The 27,313-nt window shown below is 52.2% G+C and overlaps 1 protein-coding gene across 1 annotated transcript in view; it reads left to right on the forward strand.

Moving 5' to 3' along the window:
* SEZ6L (seizure related 6 homolog like) overlaps positions 1-18,779 on the forward strand; it is a 60,396-nt gene extending 41,617 nt beyond the window's left edge. Inside the window, exons 9-16 of the mRNA XM_065417657.1 lie at positions 6,239-6,435; positions 8,900-9,094; positions 9,446-9,637; positions 13,574-13,768; positions 15,785-15,817; positions 16,763-16,877; positions 17,269-17,371; positions 18,750-18,779. Coding sequence (XP_065273729.1) covers positions 6,239-6,435; positions 8,900-9,094; positions 9,446-9,637; positions 13,574-13,768; positions 15,785-15,817; positions 16,763-16,877; positions 17,269-17,371; positions 18,750-18,779 — 1,060 coding nt within the window. The remainder of the gene's footprint in view (positions 1-6,238; positions 6,436-8,899; positions 9,095-9,445; positions 9,638-13,573; positions 13,769-15,784; positions 15,818-16,762; positions 16,878-17,268; positions 17,372-18,749) is intronic.
* Positions 18,780-27,313: the final 8,534 nt, after the last annotated feature.

Raw genomic sequence — 27,313 nt, forward strand, 5'->3', positions numbered from 1 at the left:
CTCACCTGTGGCTGGAGTTAAACTCCAGGACATTCTCTTTGAATGGGAACTTGATGAGGTCCAGGCAATAGAAACAGCATAATTCCATGGCACCTAATATTTTCTCAAGGTGCTTATTGTGTAGGTAGGACACTCCCGAGAACTCTGTGTAACTTTGAGAGACAGAGCACAGCCTACAGCCTACAAACAGCATCCAGTCTACACAGCTCCCCACCCCATGGCTGCCCCAGCTGGTAAGGGCATAGTGCCACAGCCAGAGAGGCGGCAGTGGGGCTGCATGCCCCTTGGGAATGCTCAGCACAGCTCCAGCTCTGCAGGAATTGTGTTTGATGCTTTAAAAACCACCAAGTCCGAGCCCCTGAAGTGTGGTGTGGCTGCCACTCGAGCACTCAACTGACAGAGCAAACGAGACGGTGTTGTGTGTGTGCACCCTTCACAGAGCGCGACACATCTCAATCAGCAAACAAGCGCATGTGCCAATAACGACATCAGTTTCCAGGCTCAGGACAGAGCTCTGGGCTAGAAACTGGGTGCCCAGTATTTCTAGATGAGAGCTCTGCTGTTAAGCTAAGGGCCAGGACAGACTCGCACTCATCACACTGCCTGCAAACCCTTTGGCCTGTTTCACAGCTCTCACAGCAAGTGGTGTCAGACTCATTGGATTCAGAGCGGCAGCGTGTTAGTCTGTATCCGCAAAAACAACGAGGAGTCCTTGTGGTACCTTAGAGACTAACACATTTATTTAAGCATAAGCTTTCATGGGCTAAAACCCACTTCATCAGATGCACGCAGTGGAAAATACAATAGGAAGTTATATACTGTATACACAGAGGACATGAAAAAATGGGTGTTGCCATACTAGCTATGAGAGTAATCAGTTAAGGTGGGCTATTACCAGCAGGAGAAAAAAAACGTTTGTAGTGCTAATCAGGATGGCCCATTTCCAACAGTTGACAAGAAGGTGTGAGTAACAGTAGGGGGGAAAATAGCATGGGGAAATAGGTTTTACTTTGTGTAATGACCCATCCACTCCCAGTCTTTATTCAAGCCTAATTTAATGGTGTCCAGTTTGCAAATTAATTCCAATTCTGCAGTTTTCATTGGAGTCTGTGGTTTTTTTGTTGGAGTATTGTGACTTTGAGGTTTGTAATCGAGTGACCAGGGAGATTGAAGTGTTCTCCAACTGGTTTTTGAATATTATTCTTTTGCGTAGAGACTGTCCGGTTTGGCCAATGTACATGGCAGAGGGGCATTGCTGGCACATGGTGGCATATATCACATTGGTAGATGTGCAGGTGAACGAGCCCCTGATGGTCTGGCTGATGTGGTTGGGTCCTATGATGGTGTCCCTTGAATCGATATGTGGACAGAGTTGGCAACGGGCTTTGTTACAAGGATAGGTTCCTGGGTTAGTGTTTTTGTTGTGTGGTGTATCGTTGCTGGAGGTGCTCAACTTTTGACCTCTGTGCATGAACCTCAGCATGCGGGGAGAGTTTGCTTGCCTTATGCACCATTGTTACCGGGATTGTTTCTGGGGCTGAATACACACAAGAGAGGCAAGCATGTCAGGAAATCGTCACAGTGGGACCCTCTCGGCTCGGGTTTGAGGAATGGAAGCCCGGAGCAAATCTGGATTGTGCATGAAGGAGAAGATTGGGAAGACAGGGTTTCATGAGGAGGCATCAGAGGGATTTTTCTGCTTTTCCTGCCTGGCTGAATGTCGTTGCTGGGTTTGCTTGGCCTGTTAAGATCTGCTCAGGCAGGAGGCCATTTGTAATGTAACCACAGCTTTGCTAAAACTAGCCACTGATGAGCCATACACCCTAACGGCTGTGCCACTAGGTGGCACTCTTTGTACATACTGTGACTCACATACACACATGCTCTGGACGGGATCCTACCTAGTGTCCGGCAGTGGAATAGTTTTAGTGCTGGTCACTCACTAGTGTGCATGTCACAGAATCATACAAACATAGAACATCCGGGTTGGAAGAGACCTCAGGAGGTCATCTAGTCCAACCCCCTGCTCAAAGCAGGACCAATCCCCAACTAAATCATCCCAGCCAGGGCTTTGTCAAGCCGGGCCTAAAATTAGAATCACCTGTAATCACTGACACTAATTAACAGACAGTGGGAGGAAAATCTAAGGGATTCTGCCGGCTTAACAAAGAGGCCTGGTTGCTATTTGGATGCAGGGACCCACTGCTGGGGCTGCACTGACAACCAGGCTACCAGACTGGTTCTGCGGGAGCTGTGTCCCCAGCATTGCTTCGCCCAGCGTTACACAGCACCCCCGGGCTCGCCGGCGGGTGTAGAGGAATTCTCCGCTGATGGCTGCTCTCCGCTCGGTGCTGACAGTCTGAGCACAGCTGCTTTTGGCTGCCTCAGGACTCAGGGCGCCTAACTGGCCAGTCTCAGTTAAGGAGACGAGTACGTTTTTGTGACACGCTGTACGTTGGGCTGCGCATTACAGGTGCAGGCCACGTAGAAGCATTGCCCCTGGATAATATGGATGGGGCCATTGAAAGGGAAGCTACAGGGGATTTTGCACTGACAGGAAAATAGAAATTATTATTATTGTGTGCGTGGGTGTGTGTGCGCGTGCACACACGTGTGTATTCACGCTGGACTTCACATGTTCAAAGCATCTACAGATGCCATGTGCCTGATCCAAAGTCTGTTGAAGTCAATGGAAAGACTCCCATTGACTTCAGTGGGTTTGGGGACAGGCCCTCACTAATTAACCTTTCTCCTAATAGCTCCCAGCCCCTTTCCTGATTGGCCCCTGGACTCGAAGTGACTGTCTGCCTGAGGACCCCAGCACGCTGGTTTCAGTAGCACGGGCCGGGTCCTGGGAGGTGCTGCACTCTGGGTGTTCAGCAGCTCTCTGAGTGGCAGGCCTGTTTCGGCATGTCAGGAGGGCTGCACGCTGCTTTGCCAAGGGGACGCTGTCTCAGGCTCTTTCACTAACACGGCTGCTAAGAGCACAGCGTGAGCTGCGCCTGGCACTGAGCTCCCCTGGTCTGTCTCCATCAGCGCGCGAGGAGACCAGTCCGGAATTTCCCCTCACAAGTTATTTTCCCCACAGCCACCATGCACTGCAGACAGAGCGCACGTGGGCGCCTGGCACCGTCTCAGGCTGCACGCTACCAGAATAACTTTGCCACCGACAGGGCTGTGACTCCGCCTTCACAGCTGCTGGGAGGGCGAGGAAGGACCACAAGCCATAGCGACCTCTGAGGCAAAAGGCACATCCCATCGCCTCGCTGTCGCTTGCCCACAGTGGTAGCTATGGGGCTAAAAAGAAGGAAAATTAATAATGAGAGAAACCTCCACCTGGGCTGGAGAAGTGAGTGGGAGCGGACGGACCCAAAGGAGAAATTGTCGTTGGAGGATCTGTTGAAATGATGTAACTGGGAAAGGTACCAGAGGATGGGAGGAGGGATAAAATCCTCTCCTCCTCTGTCCCCCCTAGGCTCAGCTGTGGGAACCAGCTCCAGTTCCCTTGTCCTGGCTTTTCTTTCTTTTGTGGGATCAACACGTCTGCATGAAATGCATCCACTCTCCTGCCTGATTCCATCAGACCCACTGCGTGCGGAGGATTGGGTTCCAGGCCCCTGAGACCAGAGATGTGACGTAGGATTGCCTCATGCGGCGCACATACAAGCTGGCAGCCTCACTGCATGTTCAGGTGGCTAGCCAGTAAGACAGGATTCCTCGGAAAGCTGCCTGTGCTGAGAGCCACTGCCAGGGGGATACTGCCAATGCGGCGGGAAGCTCTTGTGATGCTCTTTGGGGATTCCCAGAGACGATTCCACAGAAGATCAAGTACTAGCTTAGAGTCAAAACGGCTTTAAAGCTTTCAGTGAAAATCCAAAGGCAGGGCTCCTAATGCACCTTCCTAGCTTTGTGGGAACTGGGGCGGGGCAGAACTGAAGGCCAGACAGTTTGAAGTAATCAAACAGAAATGGTGTTTGCTGGAAAGCAGAGATTTGCTCCAAGTGCCAGCATTCTGCTGGGATTGGCTGGCTAGCTTCCACAAAGAACCTTACTCAGACATTTGCATTTGCATCTCGAAGCAAAGCCGCGCTAGGCTGGGGTGGGTGTGGGGCAGGTGCCCAGTTGAGTGGCAGCGGCGATGGGCAAGAGAAAGCATAGTAAAACCAGGGCACGCCCCAACAGGGGCAGCGTCTCTCTCCCCAGTGTGCCTGTGCAGGGGATATGGGCACTGCCATGTCCTGACCCTGCCGGGGCGCCCCAGTCCCTGGAGGTTTCCATGCTGTGAGACGCTATCAAAAGACTTACTAAAGTCAGGAGACAGCACATCTCCTCCTTCCCCACTGCCCACCAGGCTTGTTACCCTGGCAAAGAAGGATGTTCGGCTGGTTTGACACAATCTGTTCTTGACAAATCCCTGTGGACTGTTATTTATCACCCTATTATCTGCTAGGTGCTTACAAAGCCCTTGTTTGATTATCTGCTCCATTATCTTTCCGGTACCGAAGTGAAGCTGACTGGTCTGTAATTCCCTGGGTTGTCCTTATTCCCCTTTTCATAGAGCGGTGCTATACTCACCCCTTTCCAGTCCTCTGGGCTCTCTCCCGTGCTCCAGGAGTTTTTACAGACTTGTCCTTCAGAAACACATGTCTGAGCCCTGGGAATAAAGCCTTGTCCACACTGGCAGGTTTCTGCGCTGTAACTCCCGAGGTGTACACACTGCCAAGCCACTTAGTGCGCAGAAACTGCACAGTTGCAGCACTGTAAAAAAACCACCCCAACGAGAGGCGTAGAGCTTTCTGCGCCGGGGCTACAGGGCCGCGGTGCCAGTGTAGACACCCTGGTCGATTACAGTGCTGCGATTGGCCTCTGGGAGGTGTCCCACAATGCCTGTTCTCGCCTCTCTGGTCATCGTTTGAACTATACTGCCCTGCCCTCGGATGACCAACCGTGAGCCCCACCCCTTAAAGTCCTTGGGAATTTTGAAAGTCCCCTTCCTGTTTGCTCAGTGATGCGTGCAGTGGTCTCAGCGCAGCTTTCCAGGTGGCCATGCCTGCTCCACACTTTCTGGGCCAGATTTAAATTGCCCCTGAATTCAGTGGAGCTGTACCGATTTATACCAGCTCAGGCTGTGATCCCTGGCCATCGCTGCCACTTGGTTCCAGGGCCAGGCCAGCACCAGCCTGTCAGATCCGCCATGCCCCAAGGACTTGTTAGAGCGAGCTCCTCCTAGTGATCCTCCTGCTCCTCACTGGAAAACTGGACACGCCGCGTGGTCAGAGGTGGGGGGTGGAGCAGATGCTGGCTGTGGGAAGGGAGGGAGGCAGCGGTGACAGAGGGAGGCAATGCCCCAGGAGGAGGGCGAGAGCTAGGCACACACTGACCCAGCAGCAGGGCAAGAGGAGGCCCCGATGGAGGCCTGCAGCAAGCCACGGCTAGCTCGGAAGTAACCCTGCCTATTGCCCACCTCGTTCCGGCCCCGGCTCCCTGCTGCTCCCAGAGCCGCCTGAGGCTTCGGTTCCAGCGGGAACGTCGGCGGTGTGGATGTTGTGACACGATAACTTGAATTCCCCTTCAGAGCAGGAGCCAGTTATCTCATCTCCATGTCCCATAGCACTGAGCTTTCTGCCGTACGAAAGGAACAAAGAATTCAGTTCAATTAAGCTGTGGCAAATCCAGCCGCGCCGTCAGAAGTCAGCTAACGCCAGCAGCGGGTGAAGGGGGGTGACGGTTGCTCACGGCACCACTGTGAAAAAGCCCGAAGAGGCAGACGTGTTCTGTGCTTCGTCCAGTCAGAGATCAGCCTCGTGCCGTCCGTGCACCGTGCAGCCACGGGCGCAGGCCGCAGGCTTTCAGGTCCACCGCAGCTCTGCAACGCTCCCTGTCCCACGCCTTGCTCACTGGCGCCGGATCGGCCCCTGTGTTAATTCAAACGATAGCAGGTCCCTGTGCAAGCTGTTCCCTGTCTGCGGAGCCCTCCAGGAGCAGAGATTTCTCCGGGCGCTCGTCAGAACATTGGGTCCACACACTTCGCTTCCATACCCAAGTCCTGGGCGTGGAAGAAGTGAGGGGAGTCTGCTGGGGGGTGGCTCCGGGCCTCGCGGACATGTTTGGTGGTGTTGTGGCCTGGAACTGGCGGGGTCCAGTACCCACGTCCCCTGGGTCTGACTCAGTAACGTGCCGGCTGGATTCCCCTGTGCGCCCAGTCTGACCAGGCTCCTCTCTGTGCTTCCCTTCCCAGCCTGAACCTGAGCAACAGCGACATCCTGACCATTTACGACGGGGACGAGCTCACGGCCCGGATCCTGGGGCAGTACGTTGGCAGCAGTGGCCCCCAGAAGCTCTACTCCTCCACCCCCGACCTCACCATCCAGTTCCACTCCGACCCCGCGGGCCTTATCTTCGGGAAGGGGCAGGGATTCATCATGAACTACATAGGTAGGTGTGCCGGGGGGGCTGCCCCGTCCAGCCAGGGCCTCCACTGCAATCTGCTCTTGGGGCAGTGGGGGGGCACTGCGATCTGCTCTTGGGGCAGTGGGGGGGGCACTGCGATCTGCTCTTGGAGCAGTGAGGGGAGACACTACGATCTGCTCTTGGGGCAGTGGGGGGGCACTGCAATCTGCTCTTGGGGCAGTGGGGGGCACTGCGATCTGCTCTTGGGGCAGTAAGGGGGCACTGCGATCTGCTCTTGGGGCAGTGAGGGGGGACACTGCGATCTGCTCTTGGAGCAGTGAGGGGGGGCACTGCGATCTGCTCTTGGGGCAGTGGGGGGGCACTGCGATCTGCTCTTGGGGCAGTGAGGGGGCACTGCGATCTGCTCTTGGGGCAGTGGGGGGGCACTGCGATCTGCTCGTGGGGCAGTGAGGCTGGACACGTTGCATCTGGGTGTGGCGTCTGCCAGGGTCTGCGACTCAGTGAATTCTAACCCAGAATTTGGGGTGGTGAGTGAGGGGATGCAGGTTTTCCGATGCTGAGCTACCTCACCCAGGGCAGGCAATGGGCCCCAGGGCTCTGGTGCAGCTCAGCCGAGCCATGCGCTAGCCCTGGGCAGGCTGTTAGAGCAGCAGAGGCTCCCTGTGCTCCTCTGAAACCCGTAGCCACTATTGCCTACATCCCCCAGGCAATGGCCACCTGCTACAACAGCCCTCTGTGGCTACTGTCCCTGGACTTCTGCCAGCCCTGCAGGCCCCCATGGGCTGGGCCAGACAGCGCTGCCAAACTGCAGTACCGCACCGGCCATGGGGAAAGGCCAGAGTGACGCTCACTGCCTCAGGATTGGGGGTGGGAGGTGCTTGGTGCTGACTGACGGCTCCCTGACTCCGTGGGGATAGCCTGGCCCCTTGGCCTTACCTTGGGCCGGTCTCTCATTCCCACCTTCTAAACCCTCTAACTCCCTCATTCTGCACACACCACCTAGTGTCCTCCTGGCTTCCCCGATGCATGGCGGGGGCTGGCCCACTGCACAGGATGGGTTGCACTAGCATGGCTGTGGGAGTGCTTTGGTCAGGCTCATCCGTTGGTCCCTCAGCACCGACCCAGGGTGGTGATGGGCTACCCAGTACCACGTGTGCATTGCAACGCTCCAGCTGCATCCAGAGCCCCGTTTGTGCATACACAGAGTGCCCGGCTTGCACACACGCAGAGCGCCCGGCTTGCACACACGCGAGTGCCCGGTTTGCACACGCGCAGAATGCCCGGCTTGCACACACGCAGAGTGTCCAGTTTGCACACATGCAGAGCGCCTGGCTTGCACACACGCAGAGTGCCCGGTTTGCACAAGTGCAGAACACCTGGCTTGCACACACGCAGAGTGCCCAGTTTGCACACGTGGAGAGCGCCCGGCTTGCACACACCACGCAGAGCGCCCGGCTTGCACACACACAGAGCACCCGGCTTGCACACAGACAGAGCACCCGGCTTGCACACACGCAGAGCACCCGGCTTGCACACAGACAGAGCACCCGGCTTGCACACACGCAGAGCACCTGGCCCCCCTCCAGGAGCTGGCAGTGGTGCTCAGCGAGCATTTCTCCTTCCCGCCTGCATGCACTATTACAGCAGCAGAGAATGAGATACAGTGCAGGTCAGCTGTGATCTGCAGGGCCCCTTCCGTAAAGCGCCGCACTGCGTCTGTGGACACAGCGATCCGCTTGAGTGTCTTAAAGTCACAGACCTTAGGAACGTAGGGGGCAGGAAATAATACGGTGGAGCAAATTAGCCCTGAACTGTAAGTGCTGCGCTCAGCTAGCGCTGCTTTCACAGCAGTTGTGAAAACTCAAACCCTTCGGGATCAGCTGCCTGCAACTAGCTTCTGCTAAACTTACACTAATGCTGACAAACTGCGTTTAGCCTCCAAATCAAGGCAAATGTACCAGGCGGCTTTGGTTAGCCGGGAATTCCCCATGGCCAGCCCCGTCCTTTGGGGATCTGGGCCCAGGAGGCTATTTCAGCTCCTCGTTAACGATGGGACAGATCGTTAACAGGAGGGCAGCAATAGTCAGGTGTACAGACCCAGGCACACCGCTTGCCTGGGCAGTGAAGGGACGCTTAGGAAGCGCCGCCCATTTCTGAAACTCGTTAGGGTCTAGCGGGATTTTTGAAGCCTCTAAACCCAGCCCTAACCCGGTGCTGTGCTGATCACACTGTGCTGTGACGCTCCCGCTGCTGACCATGGCACCAGCACCGCCAGGGCTAGCAAATGGCCGGCTGTATGCTTTTCACATTCAGAGCTGGAAGGCTTCTGGGTCATCAGCTTCACTTTGTAAATCAAATAACCCCTCTCCGGGCACCCTGTGCAGCACCGAGAAAGGTCGCCTCCTGTTGGTGAGAAAGCAAGCAGGCAGGCCAAGGGGCAATCTGTGCAGATCGTTAAGTACTAGCCAGCATCTTTCTGTGGCTACAGAGGTCTCAAGGAACGACTCGTGTTCAGACCTGCCTGAAATTCAGAATGGGTGGAAGACCACATCACACACAGCGCTAGTGAGAGGGGCCAAGATCACCTACCAGTGTGATCCAGGATATGACATCGTAGGAAGTGACACGCTCACCTGCCAATGGGACCTCACCTGGAGCAGCGACCCTCCGTTTTGTGAAAAAAGTAAGACAACCCCCCCCATACACACATTGCTTGGTATTGCTGGGTTCATGCACACAGTCAGCCAGGTCCAAAGCCCATTCAGATCAATGGGGAGCTTTCCTTTGACATCTCTGGACTCTGGATCAGACCCATTGAATGTCAGGGTGCATGTGAAATGGGACTCGGTTGTGCTGAACACATGCCGAATAAAGCGTTTTCCAACCTCCTTCACGTGACTTTGCCAGTGGACTCCACACCAGTCCATTTCAGAGCTACTGATCTGTTTATCTGCCCCCACTGCCTGCCTTCCTGTTTTGCTGCTTGTCCTGTGTCACGTTCCTGTGAGGAGTTACAGAACCTGTTTGTCTCTAGTTATGTACTGCACAGACCCTGGGGAAGTGGACCACTCGACCCGTTTAATTTCTGATCCAGTGCTGCTGGTTGGAACCACCATTCAATACACGTGTAACCCAGGCTTTGTACTGGAAGGAAGTTCCCTTCTTACGTGTTACAGCCGCGAAACAGGAACTCCAATCTGGACATCAAGGCTACCCCACTGTGTCTGTAAGTTGGGCTCCGTGCTCTATGGTGTTGCAATTATTTCTCTTCTCGTGGCTGCAGTTTTACTTTACTCCTTGTTATCTGAATTGATTTGCAAGTTTCCCACTGGAAATTCAGAACCCGCTGGAGCAAGCAGCGGATGAGCCCAGGGTCCCAGCAGACAGGCCGTTCTGTAAGCACCAGACATACTGAGCCAGGCATCAGACACCATTGCTCCTATTCTGTTACCTCCAGTTTCCTCCAGGTTTTTTCCTCCTTTCAACAGCTAGATCTTTAGGGATGTTCTCCCTGCTATAGCCCCAGATGCCGTACACTAGATACCATGTGGGCCGCACTGGTCCCATCCATCCAGCAGGCCTTTTCTTTGTTGCCGGAAGTTTGAAGAATCCCTTCCTACTCACCAGCAATTCAAAGCAGTTAATAATTCAAATAACCAGGGTCTAGAATGAGAGAATAAGTAAAAGCTCGTTAAAGAGGCTGACGAGCAGCAGTGTAATAGAAACACCCCTGATAGCAGGTCTCTCTGCAACAGCAGAGCAGGCAGCGCCTGCTGCTGAAATCACTGTGGGTTTTGTTCTGTGGCCTCCCATCTCGTTTGCAGAAGACCTGTGTCACCCCATCTCCCTGCAGGGGTGCTACCAGCGCCTGACCCTGCCTGCTAATGGGGTCCTATACTGCCAGAGCGGAAGGCAATGTTGACTGGTGCAAGGAAGGTGAAGAAACACAATATCTTCCCTGCTCAGCAGCTCCTGCCACTTTGTCCCCCAGCTCCTGATCTAGAGCAAAGGCCACCCCAGCTGTACGCTGGCTGTTACCACCAGCAGAGCTGGTCAAATCCCTATTACTGTGAGAAAGTGCTGCCTTGATTTCATTTTGCAGGGTTCAAAATTGACCCATTTTTCAGTTTTCCCCCATTTGTCATTAATATTACTTTCAAAATTGGGGAGGTGTCAACGTTCCTTGTCATTTCAATGGCCATTGCCAGGATTTTTCAGTCAAAACTTGCGAAAGGGGGCCAGGAGATGGCAGGCCATTTTGTAGGTGCTGACCATGTCAGCTGTTTTCATGAAAAGATCAGTGGTGTCTTTTTTTTTTTTTAAGGCCATTTTCAATGAAAAAACGTATTAAAATGGTTCAAGCAGTGCAAGCTCCAACAAGGGGGGTGAAAACCCTGCTCACCCCAGGAGAGATATTCCTCACACCCAGGGAGCATGCTGCTTCAGTGAGCCAGTGCCCTTGTCCCTACAGGCACCGTTCGTGACCACTTTCCCTTCAGTGATCCAGCCAGGCCTCCAAGACACCAAGTATCACCAGCCCCAGCTAGTCAGAATCATGAGCTGGACCCCAAAGATCATGAGACTGGCTTAAAAATCCTGAGGTTTTAAAAAACGATAAATGGGGGAGGGGTGTTTTTATTGGTTGCCAGGACTTTGAAAAATGCAAGCTGAGAGTCTCGTGTAAATCACCTGACTCCGGGAGCTGGGGCTTTTAAGAGGAGTGCCAAATACCACGAGAGACATGATCAAATCACATGAATTGGCAGCAGTGACGCTGCATATTACTTCTCTTGGGAATCTTTCCAGAGGCCATGTCGTGTATTGGGGGGGGGGGGGAAGGCGTGGCGGGCGATGCATGAACTCCTGTCATTTGCTGGGGAGGGCGCCAGATCTGCGTAAGTGTCTGTGATTTTGCCATGCTCTCGCTCCTGCAGGATACAAACCCAGTAACCTGTACCATAAATGGCAAATGTCCTTTAGCTGGAGGAGGCCTGTAATATGGTGTGGAAGATCCTGAGCTCGCACCTTGCTACTGACCAGGCAGCTGTGCAACCACAGGCTCCTTACACGAGGGAGCTAGAGGGCCAAATCTAGGAGGAGCGCTGTCACCCCCCCTTTTGCTGCTGCCTGTCTCCTTCCTTTTAGCATGCGCCCCATTCCGGTGCCCAGCCACAGCCTTTGCCTGGCAGCGGCTGGACAAGTCAGTGAGCTAATGGCAACGATCATCTCCCCCCGCTGGCGTTCTGTAGCCACTACTCACTGCCTTACTGGAGTCCTCGGCTCTGCCCTGCATCCTCGGGCGCACAAGGGGAAGGGGCAGCCTCCTGGACCCTGGGTGACAGTCAGTGGTTGGCCTGGCACCAGAAATGCTGGTGTTGGGTCAACACCCAGCCTGGGCAGAGCGCAGGTCGGGGTTTAGCTACTGCTTCAGCCCCACTCAGAACCGGGAGAAAATAAAACCAGAAGTAGAGATAAATGTACCTTCATCCCAACTCTCTGCGCCTGGACCAGAGCAGCTGCCCCAGTGCCGCAGACTGCTCAGCGCATGCCCACGGGGCTCCTAGCACCTTTACAGGGACACACAGGGCGCCCCAGAAAGTGCTGGCTAAGAGCTGACGGTGCCCTTGCCCCGCTCACTTGCAACCTGCCTGTTCCATGCAGCACCCAGTCTCTGCTCCCTCTGCTGGACACTTAGCCCAAGCCAGCTTCCCCCCTAAGTGTTTGATTTCATAGCAAGAGACAAGGGGGGAGGGAATAGCTTTTACTGGACCCACTTCTGTTGGTGAGAGAGACCAACTTTCCGGCGGCAAGGTATTCCCGGCATCACAGCTAAGTGCAAGGTGGAACAGATAGTTTAGCATAAGTAGTCGGCACATATTGGAAGGGCCCATTCGAGGTGGAGTGGCCTGTTAACACCAGCAGTCATAGGATAAAAAGAAGGGGTAAGGGGGGTTCCGGATTGTAAACAGTTGTGTAAAAAGCTAAGGAAAAGCTTTGGGCCAGATCCCCAGCCGGTGTCAATCGCCCATCACTCCACTCTGGTCAACGGAGCAAAGTCTCTTTGCAGTCACGCTGCTTTGCTGGCTGGGCACATCTGGCAGGGCCGCCCGCTCTCTGCCTCTCACGCCCTCTCCCTGCAGAATGCCACCTTGGGCTTGTCTGAAACCCCATCTGGTCCTGGAGTTTGCTGTGTCGTTTTAAGTAGCTTCAGCGCCCCCCATCATCCTCTGGGCAGAGGCAAGACTCGGCCCCACTTGCCTGATGAGACCCTTTGGCATTCTGCAAAGGCTGCGCAGGCTGGGTTGGCTATCACAGTGCTCATCGCTCTGCAGGGCCTGGAGACCAGAATCAGCAGTCGGTTTGTATCTGCTCTATGGAGGCCCGGCCTGTAGACAGAGTCCCAGGCTGATCTCTGACATGCCTATCAGTTCTGCCTTGGCATTTCCGCTGAGTAGCCACTTCCTGCAACCCTTGTGTGGATCAGGTTTGTTGTCGTAGCACATCCTGAAATTCAGGAGTTCGCTCCATAGCCAGTGTGAGGAAGAGAGAGCAGCACTGGGAAATCACAGCTCCATTTGCCAGCGCACTTTGTTGTTTTATTCCTGTGTGTTCCGGAGGAGGGCTTTTGCTGATGTTCCTAGTTCTCCCGCTCATCCTTTCTCTGGTGCCATGACAGAGAACAGCGATGCTAGATTATTGCCAAAGAGCTCAGATGTCCCTTCATAGAATTAATGCTTCAGGTCCCACTATTTCCTATGGGAATAAGTCTGTGCCCAGCTCTGGAGTGTGTGTATATTTTCGTGGTGATGGTGACTGTATAATACCAGTATGCAGTGTACTTGTAGTTGTGTCGGTCCCAGGATATTAGCAAGACAAGGTGTGGGAGGTAATATCTTGTATTGGACCAACTTCTGCTGGTGAATACCAGAGCACAAAGTTCACCTTCTTAGACACTTAACAGCTGTTGAGCGGACTAATATACCAGGCTATTGCCTGACATACTGTTCCTCTTTAGCCAAATGTAGTTGGTGAAGGTGAGGAAAAAATAAATCCAGTGATTACTGTGGCTACGGCTTAGATCCCACAGTACTGGACTGACGGCTAGGTAAACGCTCGGGACAGGCAGAAAAAGCGTGACTCTCACTGGGATGTTTCTTTTCAGCTGAAGAGTCCCTTGCCTGTGATAATCCAGGATTACCTGAAAATGGCTACCAAATACTCTACAAACGCCTTTACTTGCCAGGCGAATCCCTGACGTTCATGTGTTATGAAGGCTTTGAGCTAATGGGCGAGGTTACTATCAAATGCATTCTGGGCCAGCCGTCCCACTGGAGCGGACCCCTGCCCATCTGCAAAGGTAACGAGCTTTCTGAGACAGCTGGAAAACAAGACCACACTTTGGGAAGGGGCTGGAATCCACCGGGATTTTGCAGGTGTCAGTTGGTTCCCGCCACGCCAGAGAATTAGCTCTGAGCAGCAACCTCCTCCAGCACGGAGATTTCCCCATTCTCACCGCCATTAAAAGGCAGCAGAGCGTGTCACTGCAGTCCCCTCCTTAAGAGCTCCTTCTTCTGTTTTACCTTCAGCCCTGAAAACAAACAGCTCTCCAGGTGTCACCCAGGCTCTCTGACGCATTGGTGTTGCCAGGTTTCCAGCCACAGGCATCGGAGATTTTGGTAGTTGTTACGGATTTATCTCTAAGAGGTTCTGCCCGCCCGGGGGAGGGAATCCATCTCAACCCCTTCCTAGTGAACTGTGTCGGAAGCTGCTAACTAGCAGCAGTTGCCTAGCACGTGGCAGACGGGGCTGGGGGAGCAGGAATGGTCCCCAGAGTGTCCAGAGGGGTCTGGATTCTGCCCCAAGTCCGGTGAACACTTTGTTCCTGCATTTAACATTTCTCTACGTGTACCGTTGTGATTCTGCCTTGGGTCACGAGTTGATGACAATGGCCATAACCCTTGGCCCAGAGGAAGCCTTGCTTGGTGAACTGGCCAGTTTTCAGTTTGAGTCTATTTCATGGACACAAGGAGGGACCTCCTGGTAACACACTAAACAGCAGGGACTAACCACCACTCAATTTCTTGTGAATTGCCCAGTAACAGTGTCCTGGAACAGCAGCGTATTTCCAGGCTTTTGCAGATTGCTCAGGAGAGGATAATGTAATTCCCCTGACCCCATGCTTTGCTTTGCAGCTGATTTGCCCTGTAGTTATATGGCACTTGTTGTAAGGCCAGTCCGGGAATGCCTTCGATGGGTGCAGAAAGGCCAAAAGCATCCAAAGAGCTCAGTGTTGGTGGCATGGTTTGGGGTCTGTGGAGAGAAGCAGAGACTCCAAATGGGGGACTCCCCGTGCCCACGTGCTGATGGAAGAGACCTCTGGGGTGTGTCACTGCAGAGGGCAGGGGCCTGGGTGTGAATGGGAGGGGAAGTTGAGAAGGATGCACAGGGACACTCATGCGGGATGCCTACCAGAACTTTATTTCCTCTCTCTCCTAAAACAAGGACGAGAGGATATTCAAAGCAATTGAAAGGCAGCAAATTTAAAATTGATGCAAGGAAATCTCCTTTTACCCAGCATGGGATTAGCCTTTGGAACTCACTGTCACAAGATGCCATTGAGACCAAGAGTAGAGCAGGATTCAAGAAAGAAACAGACACTGATATGGATAATGAGAGCAGCCACAGTTAAATTAGACAGGGCGGAAAATATTAATGAAGGTTATAAACTCTCGTGCTCAGGGCATGAGGCGACTGCTCCTGACGGGGTTGCAGGAAATGTCCCCAAAGGGCAAAAAGCAACAGAGGGTCCTGTGGCACCTTTAAGACTAACAGAAGTATTGGGAGCATAAGCTTTCGTGGGTAAGAACCTCACTTCTTCAGATGCAAGTCATCTGAAGAAGTGAGGTTCTTACCCACGAAAGCTTATGCTCCCAATACTTCTGTTAGTCTTAAAGGTGCCACAGGACCCTCTGTTGCTTTTTACAGATTCAGACTAACACGGCTACCCCTCTGATACCCAAAGGGCAAGTCATTCCATAATCACCCACGATGGGCTTTCTGGCACCTTTCTTGGAAGCATTTGAAACAAGCCACTGATGGAGAAAAGAGAGCAGACAATTGCCCATCAGATGTTCCTATGAAAGTGCTCAGTGAGCTTCCCCTGAAGGAGGAGATCCAGGGGGGTTCCTTATGCTGCTGGGAATGTCCTTCTGGCTAGTTCTAATTTCTGGCCTGGGGGCACTAGAGTTTTCACAAAGAGGGAAAACAGTAAATCCACCTAAGGGAAATGTGGGTATTTTTCATGTTTCACACGAGGCTGCCAGCCCCCATGACCATCTCGAACCCTGCCAACGATTCCCAATTTCTCTTGCAGTGAATCAAGACAGCTTTGAACACGCTTTAGAAGGTGAGTGAAATGCATTTGCTGGAAAATCCCAGTCAGGCAGAGCACATGTCTGGCACCGCCCTCTGGAGAGTGCAGCGCCTGCATTTGGTCAGACAATGCAAACAAATTTGCACCAAGTATGCATTGCAGCATTGACATTGCTCTGCAGTTCAGAAATGAGGGACTCTGGAACGCAGCTGGGCTGACCGCTCTGCCTGGGAGGGTGTCACGTGCCCTCAGTGCAGGACTCTTCAGAGCGATGGAATATTTGGGGAGGTCCTCTGGGCAGAAGGGCTTGATCTGAGGCTTTGAGTACTCGTGGTCACCCATTGGGGCCTGCAGCTAGGACCACTGGATAGCAATTGCATTTCAGACAATAAAATCTCTCTTTCACCTGCCCATCTCCTGCAGGGCACCTCAAGGCCCCACTTTGTGCTCCCAGCTGATAAGGGACACTAGACAATAGATGGGGTTGGTTTGGGCTGGTGAAGAAACCCGCCCGGGGGGGGGGGGGGAGGCAAGTGGGGCAATTTGCCCCAGGCCCCCACGAGAGTTTTTCGGGGCCCCTGGAGCGGGGTCCTTCACTCGCTCCGGGGGCCCCAGAAAACTCTCGTGGGGCCCGGGCCCCCGGAGCTTCTTCCGCTCCGGGTCTTCGGCGGCAATTCAGCGGCGGGGGGTCCTTCCGCCCCGGGACCGTCGCCGAAGTGCCGGGTCTTCAGCGGGAATTCGGCGGCGGGGGCCCCCCACCGCCGAAGACCCCAGGCCCCCTGAATCCTCTGGGTGGACCTGAAGAAACCTGGGTCTTATGGTTACATTTCAAACAAGCATCATTCTGCAGCTGGCCACAGAGACAAGGCAGTACCATGAGGGGAGGGAAAGGTTAGGAGGGAAGCAGAGCCCAAGAGCGCGGGGGGGGGAAATCCCAAACGTTGGCCTATGGGAACATAATGAATATTGTGTTTTCAGTAGCAGAAGCTGCCGCAGAGACGTCGCTTGAAGGGGGAAACATGGCGTTAGCCATATTCATCCCAGTGCTGATCATCTCACTACTGCTGGGGGGCGCATACATCTATATCACAAGGTGGGGACCCACTGTAACAGCAACACTAACCAGGGATCTCTGAGCGCTGGGCAAACAGCAGCTCAGAAGCCTCCCAGTGCCCTCTGCCCAGTGCTGTGTTCCTCCCGAGAGGGAGCACCCAGCAGCTACCCCTGGACCCTGTGGGTGCTGAGGGGCCAGGCAGCTCTGATAATTAGGCCCTTACCTCGCAGTATTTGCTGCTGGTATTGCGTGATCTCCGTGCTGAGCAGTGAATGCAGGCGGGAGAGCAAAGGGGAATGGGTGATTTGGGAGCGTGACTGTGGGTTGCCTTGCTCCATTGGCTTCACCACTCCACATGCGCAAGCCATTGGGTTCTGCGTTGTTCCGACCCAGCGAGGTGACTTCTCTGTCTTGCGTCTCTTTTTCTCAGATGTCGGTACTACTCCAACTTGCGCTTGCCCCTCATGTACTCCCACCCATACAGCCAGATCACCGTAGAGACGGAGTTTGACAATCCAATTTACGAGACAGGGGTGAGTTGGCCTTTCGGTGCCTCAGTTCTCTCCATCCGTACATTACGTTAAACTGAAGGTGAAGGCTTGGCGCAAACTCACAGCAAGAGGGAAGGTTACGAAGCCCCCTCAAGGTCCCTCCTGAGAGAACATCTCTTCTTCTTATCGCCCTCTGTGTCCCGGTGGGCAAACGATGCAGCGGGTCAGCCAGAAAATCAGTCTTTAGGGGAGTTTCAACAGCACCAGCATTTCCACCCCACCCTGGGGACAGGGTGAGCCAGACAATCAGAGCGAGGGGCGTTAGAGTTTAGCCAAGGAGGGTCTAATACCCTCCTGCTGACTGCTGGGCTCCCCTCTCCTGGCCCTTTGGCGTGTGAGACTCCCCCAGGCGCAGCTATGACCCCTGAGGTCTAAAGCAGGGGATGTGAGTGGCTCTGTGGAGTCTGCAGTGACACGACAGGCTCGTTATGGGGCAGGTACAGCAGTTACACTGAACTAGTTCCCCCAACGGGTCTCTGAGCTAAGCCCAGTGCCAGGGGAAACTGCGGGGCCTGCTGGAAGTCCTGTCCTCACCTCCTGCAGCTGCTTTGCACAATGGCTTCTGCCTAACTTCTAACTAGGAGAGCGCCAGATCCTGCCAGGTGCTGAGCAACCAGCTCCCGTTACATGGGGCGAGAGTCTCACAGCCAAGCTCTGAGTTCCATGTTAGGACAATGGGCATGTTTGAGCAGCCAGGTGTGTGTGTCTGGGGGCATGAGAAATAAGGCAGTGCCTTGGCGTGAGTTAGGTCTTCAAATCAGTGTTGCCTACTCTCAGTTTTATCACGAGCCTCACAATATTTGGTATTTGACTCAGAGCCCCAGCTCCCACAGGCCACAGATTGCATGAGAATCTCAGCTTTCATTTTAAAAAGTCAGTTTCCAGCCCCTGTGGTTGTGAAGAAAAGCTGGAAAATGTGACCCAAGTGTGACCCAAAGGCTCCGAAACTGGAAGGCAGAGTAAAAGACCCCAAATGTATTATCTGTTTAAACCTCATGATTTTTAAACCAATCTTGTGATTTTTGGGACCTGATTTATGGTTTCTGAATGTCCGGGGTTGGCCATACTGTTGTCTCCATGAGAAAACTGTACCAAATAACGAATCAGTTTAGAAACGGGTCTAGTTAAATTGACATCGCCCTCTTGCACAGGCCCTCTTAAATAGAAATCAAAGGGAGACACCTGGGGTTTTGAACCCTTTAACTACATCAGCTTCTAAACCAATTTAATGAAATCAAGCCAGTTTTCTTGCATTGACAAGGCCTAGATGTCACCTGGGTCTGATCTCACATAGACCAGGGCTGATTAATGTGGGTGGAAACCCAACCATTCCTTTAAACGTGTTTTTTCTTCTTTTTAGGAAACAAGAGAATATGAAGTTTCAATATAAAGACAGTGATACGAGAGTCTCCAAATGTGAACTTAATTCACTCCAATAGAACTTCCTCCGTAACTAATCCAGAGACCATGTGGAGTTTAATTGGAATCCTGGACCTACTCTTGTCTGTCCTTTTGCCTCTTTATTGATGATTTCACTGTTTTCTTCGCTGTATTTATTCTATTTAACTTGAGATAGATGTGTTCAGAGTGTTCCCAGCAGGCTGTACTCCGCTCCCTGGGTGTACCAGAGCTCTGAGGACCAGTGCAGAGTTACCAGTCCACACATGAAGGTGGGGAGGTGCAAGGATCAGCTGGCCCCATCCCGCAGCAGCGACAGTCTCCAACTCTGCACTGGCCACACGCAAAGAGATTTTACGTTTTTCGTGGTGTTAAAAATTAAAATGTCTCCATGCAAGATCCTGCAGTTAACTGCCAAGAGCTGGGTTAGACACAGAGCTTGCTTCCTTGGTATTATACATAGAGAGTCTTTCTGAGCACTGTCCTAAGCCTAACTACTGCCCACACATTTCCGGTTCTCCTAGAGTTTGATCAGGCATCTGGTGCTACGCTCTCTGATTCAAAGAGCAGTGAGTAGAGGGAGCAGCCTCTCTCCTGGGGCCCATCTCAGGAAAGTTACCAGGCAGGTACAGCGCGATGCCCTCGGGTGTCTGGGGAGAAAGGGGAAGCAGAGACCAAACTAGCAAGTTACATGCTACTTGCTTGGCCCAGTTTGTTTTTAATCCTGGAGAGGCACATACAAGAACATGTGAGCTGCTGCAGAGAAGCCTTAACGTGTGCAACCAGCGATTGCTGAGCATATCAACCCCGGTCTGAGAGACCTTGGCAGACATGGGTAAAATCTTCTAGGGCTGTGTTTCTGCTACACTGGGAACAAACAGGCTTGCTTGTCTTCTGCTCACACCTGTTATTGCTCTTTAATAACATTTACTGTGGCCATTGCAAGGAATATGCAGTCTCTCTCAAAGTCTGAGTTCACCTTTTGCCCACTTTATTGTAAGTATCTCAGGGTAATAACGATGGAATACAGGATCCTATCACATGCTCTGGTTAATTTTGGAGCATTCGCCCTTCAAGGTTACGGTGCCCTCATGCAACTGGAAGAGTCCACTGTTCTTCTGGAATAGCTGCTCTGGGAAGGGCAGGTGGGCTGGTTAGTTAGCCACAACTCTGCATGAGAAGAGCCAGAGTCAGTCCTTCCTCCCATCTTCCCGGAGCATGCAAAACCAGCAGAGTGCATTTGATCAGATCTCAGCAGCATGGGAAGACTTTGTGGCAGCAACCAAACCACCACGTTCCTGTCATTCCAAACCCATTCCAGGGCGCTGCCACTACTCCGTGGCAGAAAACAGTGTCCAGTAAGCATTGTCCATTAAGAGCTGCACTGTCCAGCTTTGAGCTAACAGGAAATCAACTAGATTTGCACTCCGCTTGTGAGTCAGGCATTGGGCAAACCCCACCTGGAGAAGAGAGAATAGACTAGTGGGATGATTGTAGGGAAGAAAGTCAGGTAGCAAACCTTCCCTGACTTCAGCACAGGAGCCCAATCACTGGAGGAACATAGCAGGCAAAATAGAGCCTTTAGTAGCCACTTCCATCTTGATCTAACCCTGTGACAACTGGAATTCAAGCACCACATTCATATTCTTTGGTTTTGGAGAATAATATGTTCACATTTAACAAAACAAATGCTCAAATGTTTTCTTTTCATGGAAACATAAAGATTCACAAAAGGTTCCAGTGACTTAGTTACCAATATTTCTCTTCACAAAACTGGCGGTCACACAGGACCATTCCTGCTATCATTGGAGGGACAGCGACATTGTTGATGTTTCTTTGGCTGCTGGTGTCTTTTTTCTGTCTGTGTAGAATGGCAGTTATAACCATGACAATGTTTTCAAGTCCGTTTTAGTTTAGGGAAGGTTAGTGCATCTCTGCAGTTCTATGACTGAGACATTCGATTTTTTTTCCTTTGAAAAAAACAAAACTGAATGTGTATTTGTAATTTGTAAAGGTTAAAAAAAAAGAAAAACAAAAACAAAAAAAGGTGCCAGAAATGTACCAGGTATTTCATTTCTGTTCATATATGTCTGTTTTTATAAGAACAATGTGAAAATTGTTGGGATTAAATATTTTTGAACATGATACAGTACTTCCATGGGAAGCTCTAGAATTTAGTGTAACCTTAATACAAATTGTACTATATTTTTTAATGGTTGAAAATAAGTTTAACAAAAATTTGAGCCACAGAATATGCCTGTGCTTCAGCCTGTATTACATGCTGCATACACTTCAACGCTATCTGCCATGTGATCCGCAGGTCTCCATGGTTACACACCAGACCCTTCCATTGTCACATTCGTGAATGAGTCTGATCTGAAATGAGTGAATGGTGCAGAAGAGTCCCCCTGGACCCAAACCGTGAAGATTGATGTCTTGGGTCCATCTCACAGTATTTCAACTGTGGAGTTTTTCTCCAGAAAATTGGCACAGGTTATCCCCTGCAGCATATGAGCCTGGTGGCTCTCAGGGGCGCCTCAAGGCTAGATTCTAGTCACTGGGATGAGATTTGGCTCTCTGTGTTCTCCAAAGCCTACCCAGCCCAAATGAGTCTTCAGTTTCCTTTAGATTTGGTTTTACAAACTATCGAGATGCAAATCTCTTCATTTCCCCCTGGGAAGAAATACAGGAGCAACTGCTCCTTTGCTTTTCACTCTCAAGAGTGTATTACCACACTATCAGGGCAATATGCCGCCCTCTTTAGAAGAAGCTTGCTGTGCTACATAAATTCAGCGCATCAGGGCAGGCGGACGAATGGCAGGTAACCAGGAATGGAAGTGATCCCTTATTTAGTTACTATTTCCTTTCTATACATATATAAATATGATAGGATGGAGAGGTGGAAGGCCCCATGGCCGCTCACTTTAAAATGCCTTCCCTTGCCTCCTGCTGTGTTGCTTTAGTGCATTATTTAGCATGTTAAACCAAGCCTTCTGAGCAAGGGAAGCAAAGGGACCCTACCAGATGCATCTGTTTTCTGGGGCACAGAGCCTCTGCATTGGTCGTCTGGGCTCATCTGGAGGCAGTTTCCACTGGCTGAAGACTGGGAGAAATTTCAACCCTGCAGTAAACAGGCCCCACTCCCAGGGAAGAGAAGGGGAGACACATCTGCTTCCTGGGCTGGTTTGGCAGTGGATCTTTTACTGCTGGTGCCGTTAGCTAAGAGGCGTTTGCACTTTGTCCCGGGGCAGAATGAAAGCAAGTGGGAAATGAGACAAATGCCCTTGCCTTATTCATGGATGAAAACAACAGACCTTACCCGGTCGCCTCGCTGTTGAACATCACAACGTCCTGCCCCATGGGGCAGGGAAACACCCCTCGACCGTAGAGACTGGCTCCCTCTGGGAGTCAGTGTGGCCCAAACCATCCAACCCCGTGGGATCAGAGATTTGCGCTAGCCCTGGCAGAGTCTAGGACTTTCTCCTCAGTTGAGCTGGGACTCTGGTTTGGGTGCAGAGCTCAGAACATCTGCTGATGGAGCGCATACTCCATGAGGTCTGTGTTTCCGCTGTCAGCAGTCAGAAGGGTCAGTGGAGATAAAGGAGATCGACTGTCCGGAGGAGTAAGCGTGTGGCAAGCAGTACGTTCAACACTACTGTTCTCCTAAGGGCAGAATGACGTAGGACACTCTGCCCACCTGAGCCAAAGTCTGTCCAAGTCAATGGAAAGACTCCCACCAACTTCACAGAGTTTTGGATCAGGCCCTTAAAGCATAATGTTGACTAGGGAGGGATAGCAAAGTGTCTAAGGCAAATTCCACCAGTCTAGATTTTTTTGCTGTATTTATGTTGGTCTCCATTTCATATGTTCACAGTTTCAAAAACAAAGCCCAAGGTGGAACTGGATGGAAAAATGAAAACATTTTCTTATATAGTTATTTTTGGTTGATCTGGGGGCTTTAAAGGGAGAAGAGGTGCATATGCAGAACAGGGCAGTTCCAATGCACAGCTCACAACATTCCCTGTACGCCAGCAGGGACAGGCCGAACCCGAACTGTGCCACAGGTTTGCGTAGCGTTGTCTGTACTCGTGTACAGCTTTACAAGTGGTTTGCATGCAGTACAGCTGCATCACGGCTGCTCACCTGTCTACGATGCCTCTTGGTATTTTTTCATCCCAGGAGTCAGAATATCCTACTTTTGTTCACATGAACAATAATGGATTTGTAGGGCGACATAATGTATATTTTTCATGCAATTTTCTTGAAGGTAAACTACAATTTCTTAAATCTTAAATCTTATTCTTAAATCTGAATATGGGTGAACTTACTGTGTTAAGAGAAGCATTCCGGCAGTCATAACTCTCCCTCCATATTAATGTACAAACATACTTCAGCTCTGTCTGTGGTACTGTACCCTGAGTGCAATAAATTCCTCATTTTGCGTCAGGTCTGACCTCTCCTCATTTATACACTGCTGAGAATAACCATTTGCCCTTCTCATGCCTCTTTCATCTGAGGATCTCAAAGTGCTGGATGAATATTAATGAATTAAGGCTCACAACCCCTGTAAGTAGCTACTTTACTATCCCATGTTTCACCGATAGGGAAACTAAGGCATGGAGACGTTAAGCATCTTACTCAAGATCACCCAGCTGGGAGTAGAATTCACATGTCCTGTCTCCTGGTTCCGAGCTCTGATAACTAGGCACTGGAATCCATCCTATAGCTTCTAATAAGTGTGGACAATAGGAGTGTTGTCGCTGCTTTTGTAAGTTGGTGCTTTGTGACCTCTTTATTGTCGGCTGGCTTCCAGGTTTGGTAAAAATACTCAGCCCTACACCCTGAAAAATAATGAGCCTTGTGGGAGATGGCCCTGCAACTTGGCAGGCAGAATAATTGAATGGCTGATACGGGACTTGAGTAACAAAGAATTAAAGGAGAGTAATATAGTTAATGGGCTTATGGAAAAGAGATCTTGTCAATCTAATTTGATATCTTTTTTAATGAGATGACAAAGTTTGGTTGATAAAGATAATAGTGTTGATGTAATAGACTTCTGTAAGGATTTGACTAGGTACCACATGGCATTTTGATTACTAAACTAGAACGATACAAAATCAACATGGCACATGTGAAATGGTTTAAAAACTGGCTAATTGATAGGCCTCAAAATGTAATTGTAAATGGGAAATCATCATCAAGTGGGGTCCCACAGGGATTGACTCTTGGCCCTCCGCTGGTTAACGCTTTGATCCATGGTAATGTTTGCAGGTGACACAGAAGATCGGAGCAATGACAAATAATGAAGAGAACAGCTCAGGGATACAAAGCAATCTGGCTCGGCTAGTAAGCTGGGCACAAGCAAACCAATGTGTTTTAATCTGGAACTAAGACTGTACACCAGACTTACAGGATGGGGGACTCTCTCCTGGGAAGCAGGGACTCTGAAAGGACTTGGGGGTCATTGTGGATAATCAGCTAAACATCAGGTCCCAGTGCGAGTTTGTGGCCAAAAGGGCTAATGCGATCCTTGGATGTATAAACAGGGGACTCTTGAGTCGGAGTAGGACAGTTCTATTAACTCTCTATATGGCACTGGTGAGACTGCTGCTGGAATACTATGTCCAGTTCTAGCGTCGGCAGTTCAAGGAGGATGCAGATCAATTGGAACAGGGTTCAGAGAAGGGTCACAAGAATGATTAAAGGATTAGAAAACCTGCCTTACAGTGATAGACTCAAACAGCTCAATCGATTTAGTTCAACAAAGAAAAGGTTAAGGGGTCACTTGATCCATTCTATAAGTACCTACACAGGGAACCGAAATTTGAAAATAGAGGGCTCTTAAGCCAGCAGATAAAGGTATAACGAGATCCAGTGACTGGAAGTTGAATGTCGACATTGAGATTAGAAATACGGTGCAGTGAGTGTAATTAACCATTGGCTACCAAGGTTCATGGTAGAGTCTCCATCCATCACTGGCAATTTCGCAAAGCCAGATTGGCTGTTTTTCTAAAAGAGCTGCTCTAGTTCAAACAGGAATGAGCCCAGGGAAGTCCTATGGCCTGGGTTATGCCGAAGGTCGGATTTAGGTGATCACAATGATCCCTTCTGGCTTTATAATCTATCTCCCAAACCTGACATGTCTGACTGCATTGCCCCCAGGCTGCACATCACCACTAGCCTGGCCGAATTACCAGTGTGGGAGGGCAGGAGGCCCAGGGGATTTGGGACAGAGGAAAGGGACGTTGTGCAGCTGAAGGTTATTAGTGTTCGTTACACATGGATGTGCTTGACACAGTACAGGACCGAATACAGACAGCCCCTGCCCCACAGTGCTTGGCATGGTTTGGAAGGAGCGGGGGGGCTGAGGGGGGATTTGACTGGTAATGTCGGTAGTCGGGTTCCAGAGTCCTCACACTCACAAGAGCAGGATTAGAGCAATCAGAGTGCCGGGGAGGAGAACTCTGGCCCTTGGCTCTCTGGACCCCGGCTAATTCCCAGGCCACAGACATCTGGGGCCTGGCCAAAGGCTGAGGATTTGGTGGAGGCTGCCAGGGAGCCAGGCCAGGGAGGGTTTCTGGCTGCTTTTTCTTGGGGTTCCCCCCTAAGCCCCTGGCCTGAGCTCCCACAGGGCTTGTGGCCTGTCACGAGCTCCCAGCCAGCGGAGGGAGGTGGGTCCCTTGGGAAGGAGGAGAGCGGGGAAGCGTGTCTGGTGTCAGGGAAACCCCAGCCCCAGAGAGTGAACATGTCCCAGCGCTCAGTGCAGGGCAGCAGGAGGGGGCTTGGCTTGTTATGGGGAGGCCGAAGGGTGGTTCCTGCTGGGGGAAGGGAGAGCGTTCATCCCCAGTGCAGAACGCCACAGCCAGGCAGCTATGCTGGTCCCAAGGATCACGACAACGGGTGCATCTCAACGGCAGCTTCAGCTGAGGGGCTGGACGGTGGAGCTGACTGGCTTAAAGCTGGCAGGGAGCCGCTGTGTCCTGTCAGTGAGACCATCAAGGGAAATCGATGGGGCACCAGCGTTTGGGTCCCAGGATCTCAGACAAACGAGAACAAACGGGCCTGGCCAGATGCACACGTCCCTCCCCAGCAAGAGGGGGCCTCCCTTTAGACCCCTCTCCTCCAGCAATGGCCCAGCCATCGGGGCTGAGCCTGGGGTGGCTACGGCTCTGATAACTGGGGGGGGCGGCTTTCATGCACACAGAACCCACATGAGGGATGAGGGAACCCGGCAAGCGCTGTCCTTACAGCCACCAAATGTCTTCAGCAGCTCAGCCTAGGAGGCCCTGAGCCCTGTCCCTTCCCGCCTGCGTGAGTGGGATTCCTCCCCCTCCGGCGGCCCTAGGGCTAGGATCCCCCCTTCTCACATGCTGGGTCTCTCCCGACTCTGGCACTGTCCGTAATTTCTGCCAGTCACTGCTGGCCAGATCCTGCCACCCTTCCCCAGGCTGAGTGGTACCGGGCTCCGCAGTGGCTGGTTGACCCCCGGGGGGAGGCGCTATCGAACATGGCCATGGAACGAGGGGCAGGGCCTGGTCAGTCAGAGAGGCTCTTTGGAGTGGGAGGGAAATCCCATCGCACCTGAAGAAGGGGTGTGGGTGTCTCAACTGCAGGGGCTTTTCCTCTTCCCCACCAGTAAAGCAGCCTGGCTCGGAGGCCTCCAGAACAATGGCAGCGAGCTCTCCATTACACCTCAGCGTCACCTCGGCTTGCCAGAGCCCCGGCCTGGCCCCTACCGCTCCTCAGCAGGCTTTAGCTGGGAGCTTTCTCCCGAGAATGATCTGTTGGGGCAACAGCTGCCCAGGGCGGAATTCCAGGGATCGCTCTGACTCCCAAATCCGGCCGGAGGCACTGAGGTGACACAAGCCGCTGCTCTCTGGGGCACAGCTCGGACAGCGCCTGCTGCCCACGGCGTCTCTCACCCACGTGCTGCAGAAGTGCCTTTCTCCCTGTTTTGGAGTGGCACTAAAATTCCTCCTGGTAAAGTCACTGCCTGCGATTCCCATCCTGCCCCTATGCAGCCAAGCGAGCAGCTCTCCCACTGCTCCTGCTCAGTCTCCAGCCCCTTGCGTCAGTGCTGCAGCTGGGAAGGGAGGGGGTTGCTGTTATTTCTCCCTCTGCACAAAGTGCCCCAACGTTTCAAATGTTGGGAGAGAGAGAACCAGTCTCAGAAACACAAGCCACTGTTCCTAGTGCAGAGTGGGGCACTTGCCTGTCTACCTCTCTGCAGAGCCCTGAGACGTGGCGCACCATGGAGTTATGGGTGTGCAATGTGTAGCGTCAGCCCCAGAGCAGCATCGCTGGCTTGCTGCCCCCAGAGCTGGCTCCCCCTGCCCTGAGCTGCCCCAGACTCTGTGGAGTTGATTACATGGACCATGTGTGGGCAGGAAGGGCCGATGTTCCTGCAGCAAGCTGGATGCAGGCTGAGCAGGCGCTGGAGGTCTGACATCCGACTGCCCATGGCTGGGTCGTGCGGGGAGTGGCTGCCCCACTTCCAGGCTGGAGTGCTGCAGTGCAGAGAGCGCA

The sequence above is a fragment of the Emys orbicularis genome, chromosome 16 (genome assembly GCF_028017835.1).
Source record: "Emys orbicularis isolate rEmyOrb1 chromosome 16, rEmyOrb1.hap1, whole genome shotgun sequence".
In the NCBI taxonomy this organism is placed as follows: domain Eukaryota; kingdom Metazoa; phylum Chordata; order Testudines; family Emydidae; genus Emys; species Emys orbicularis.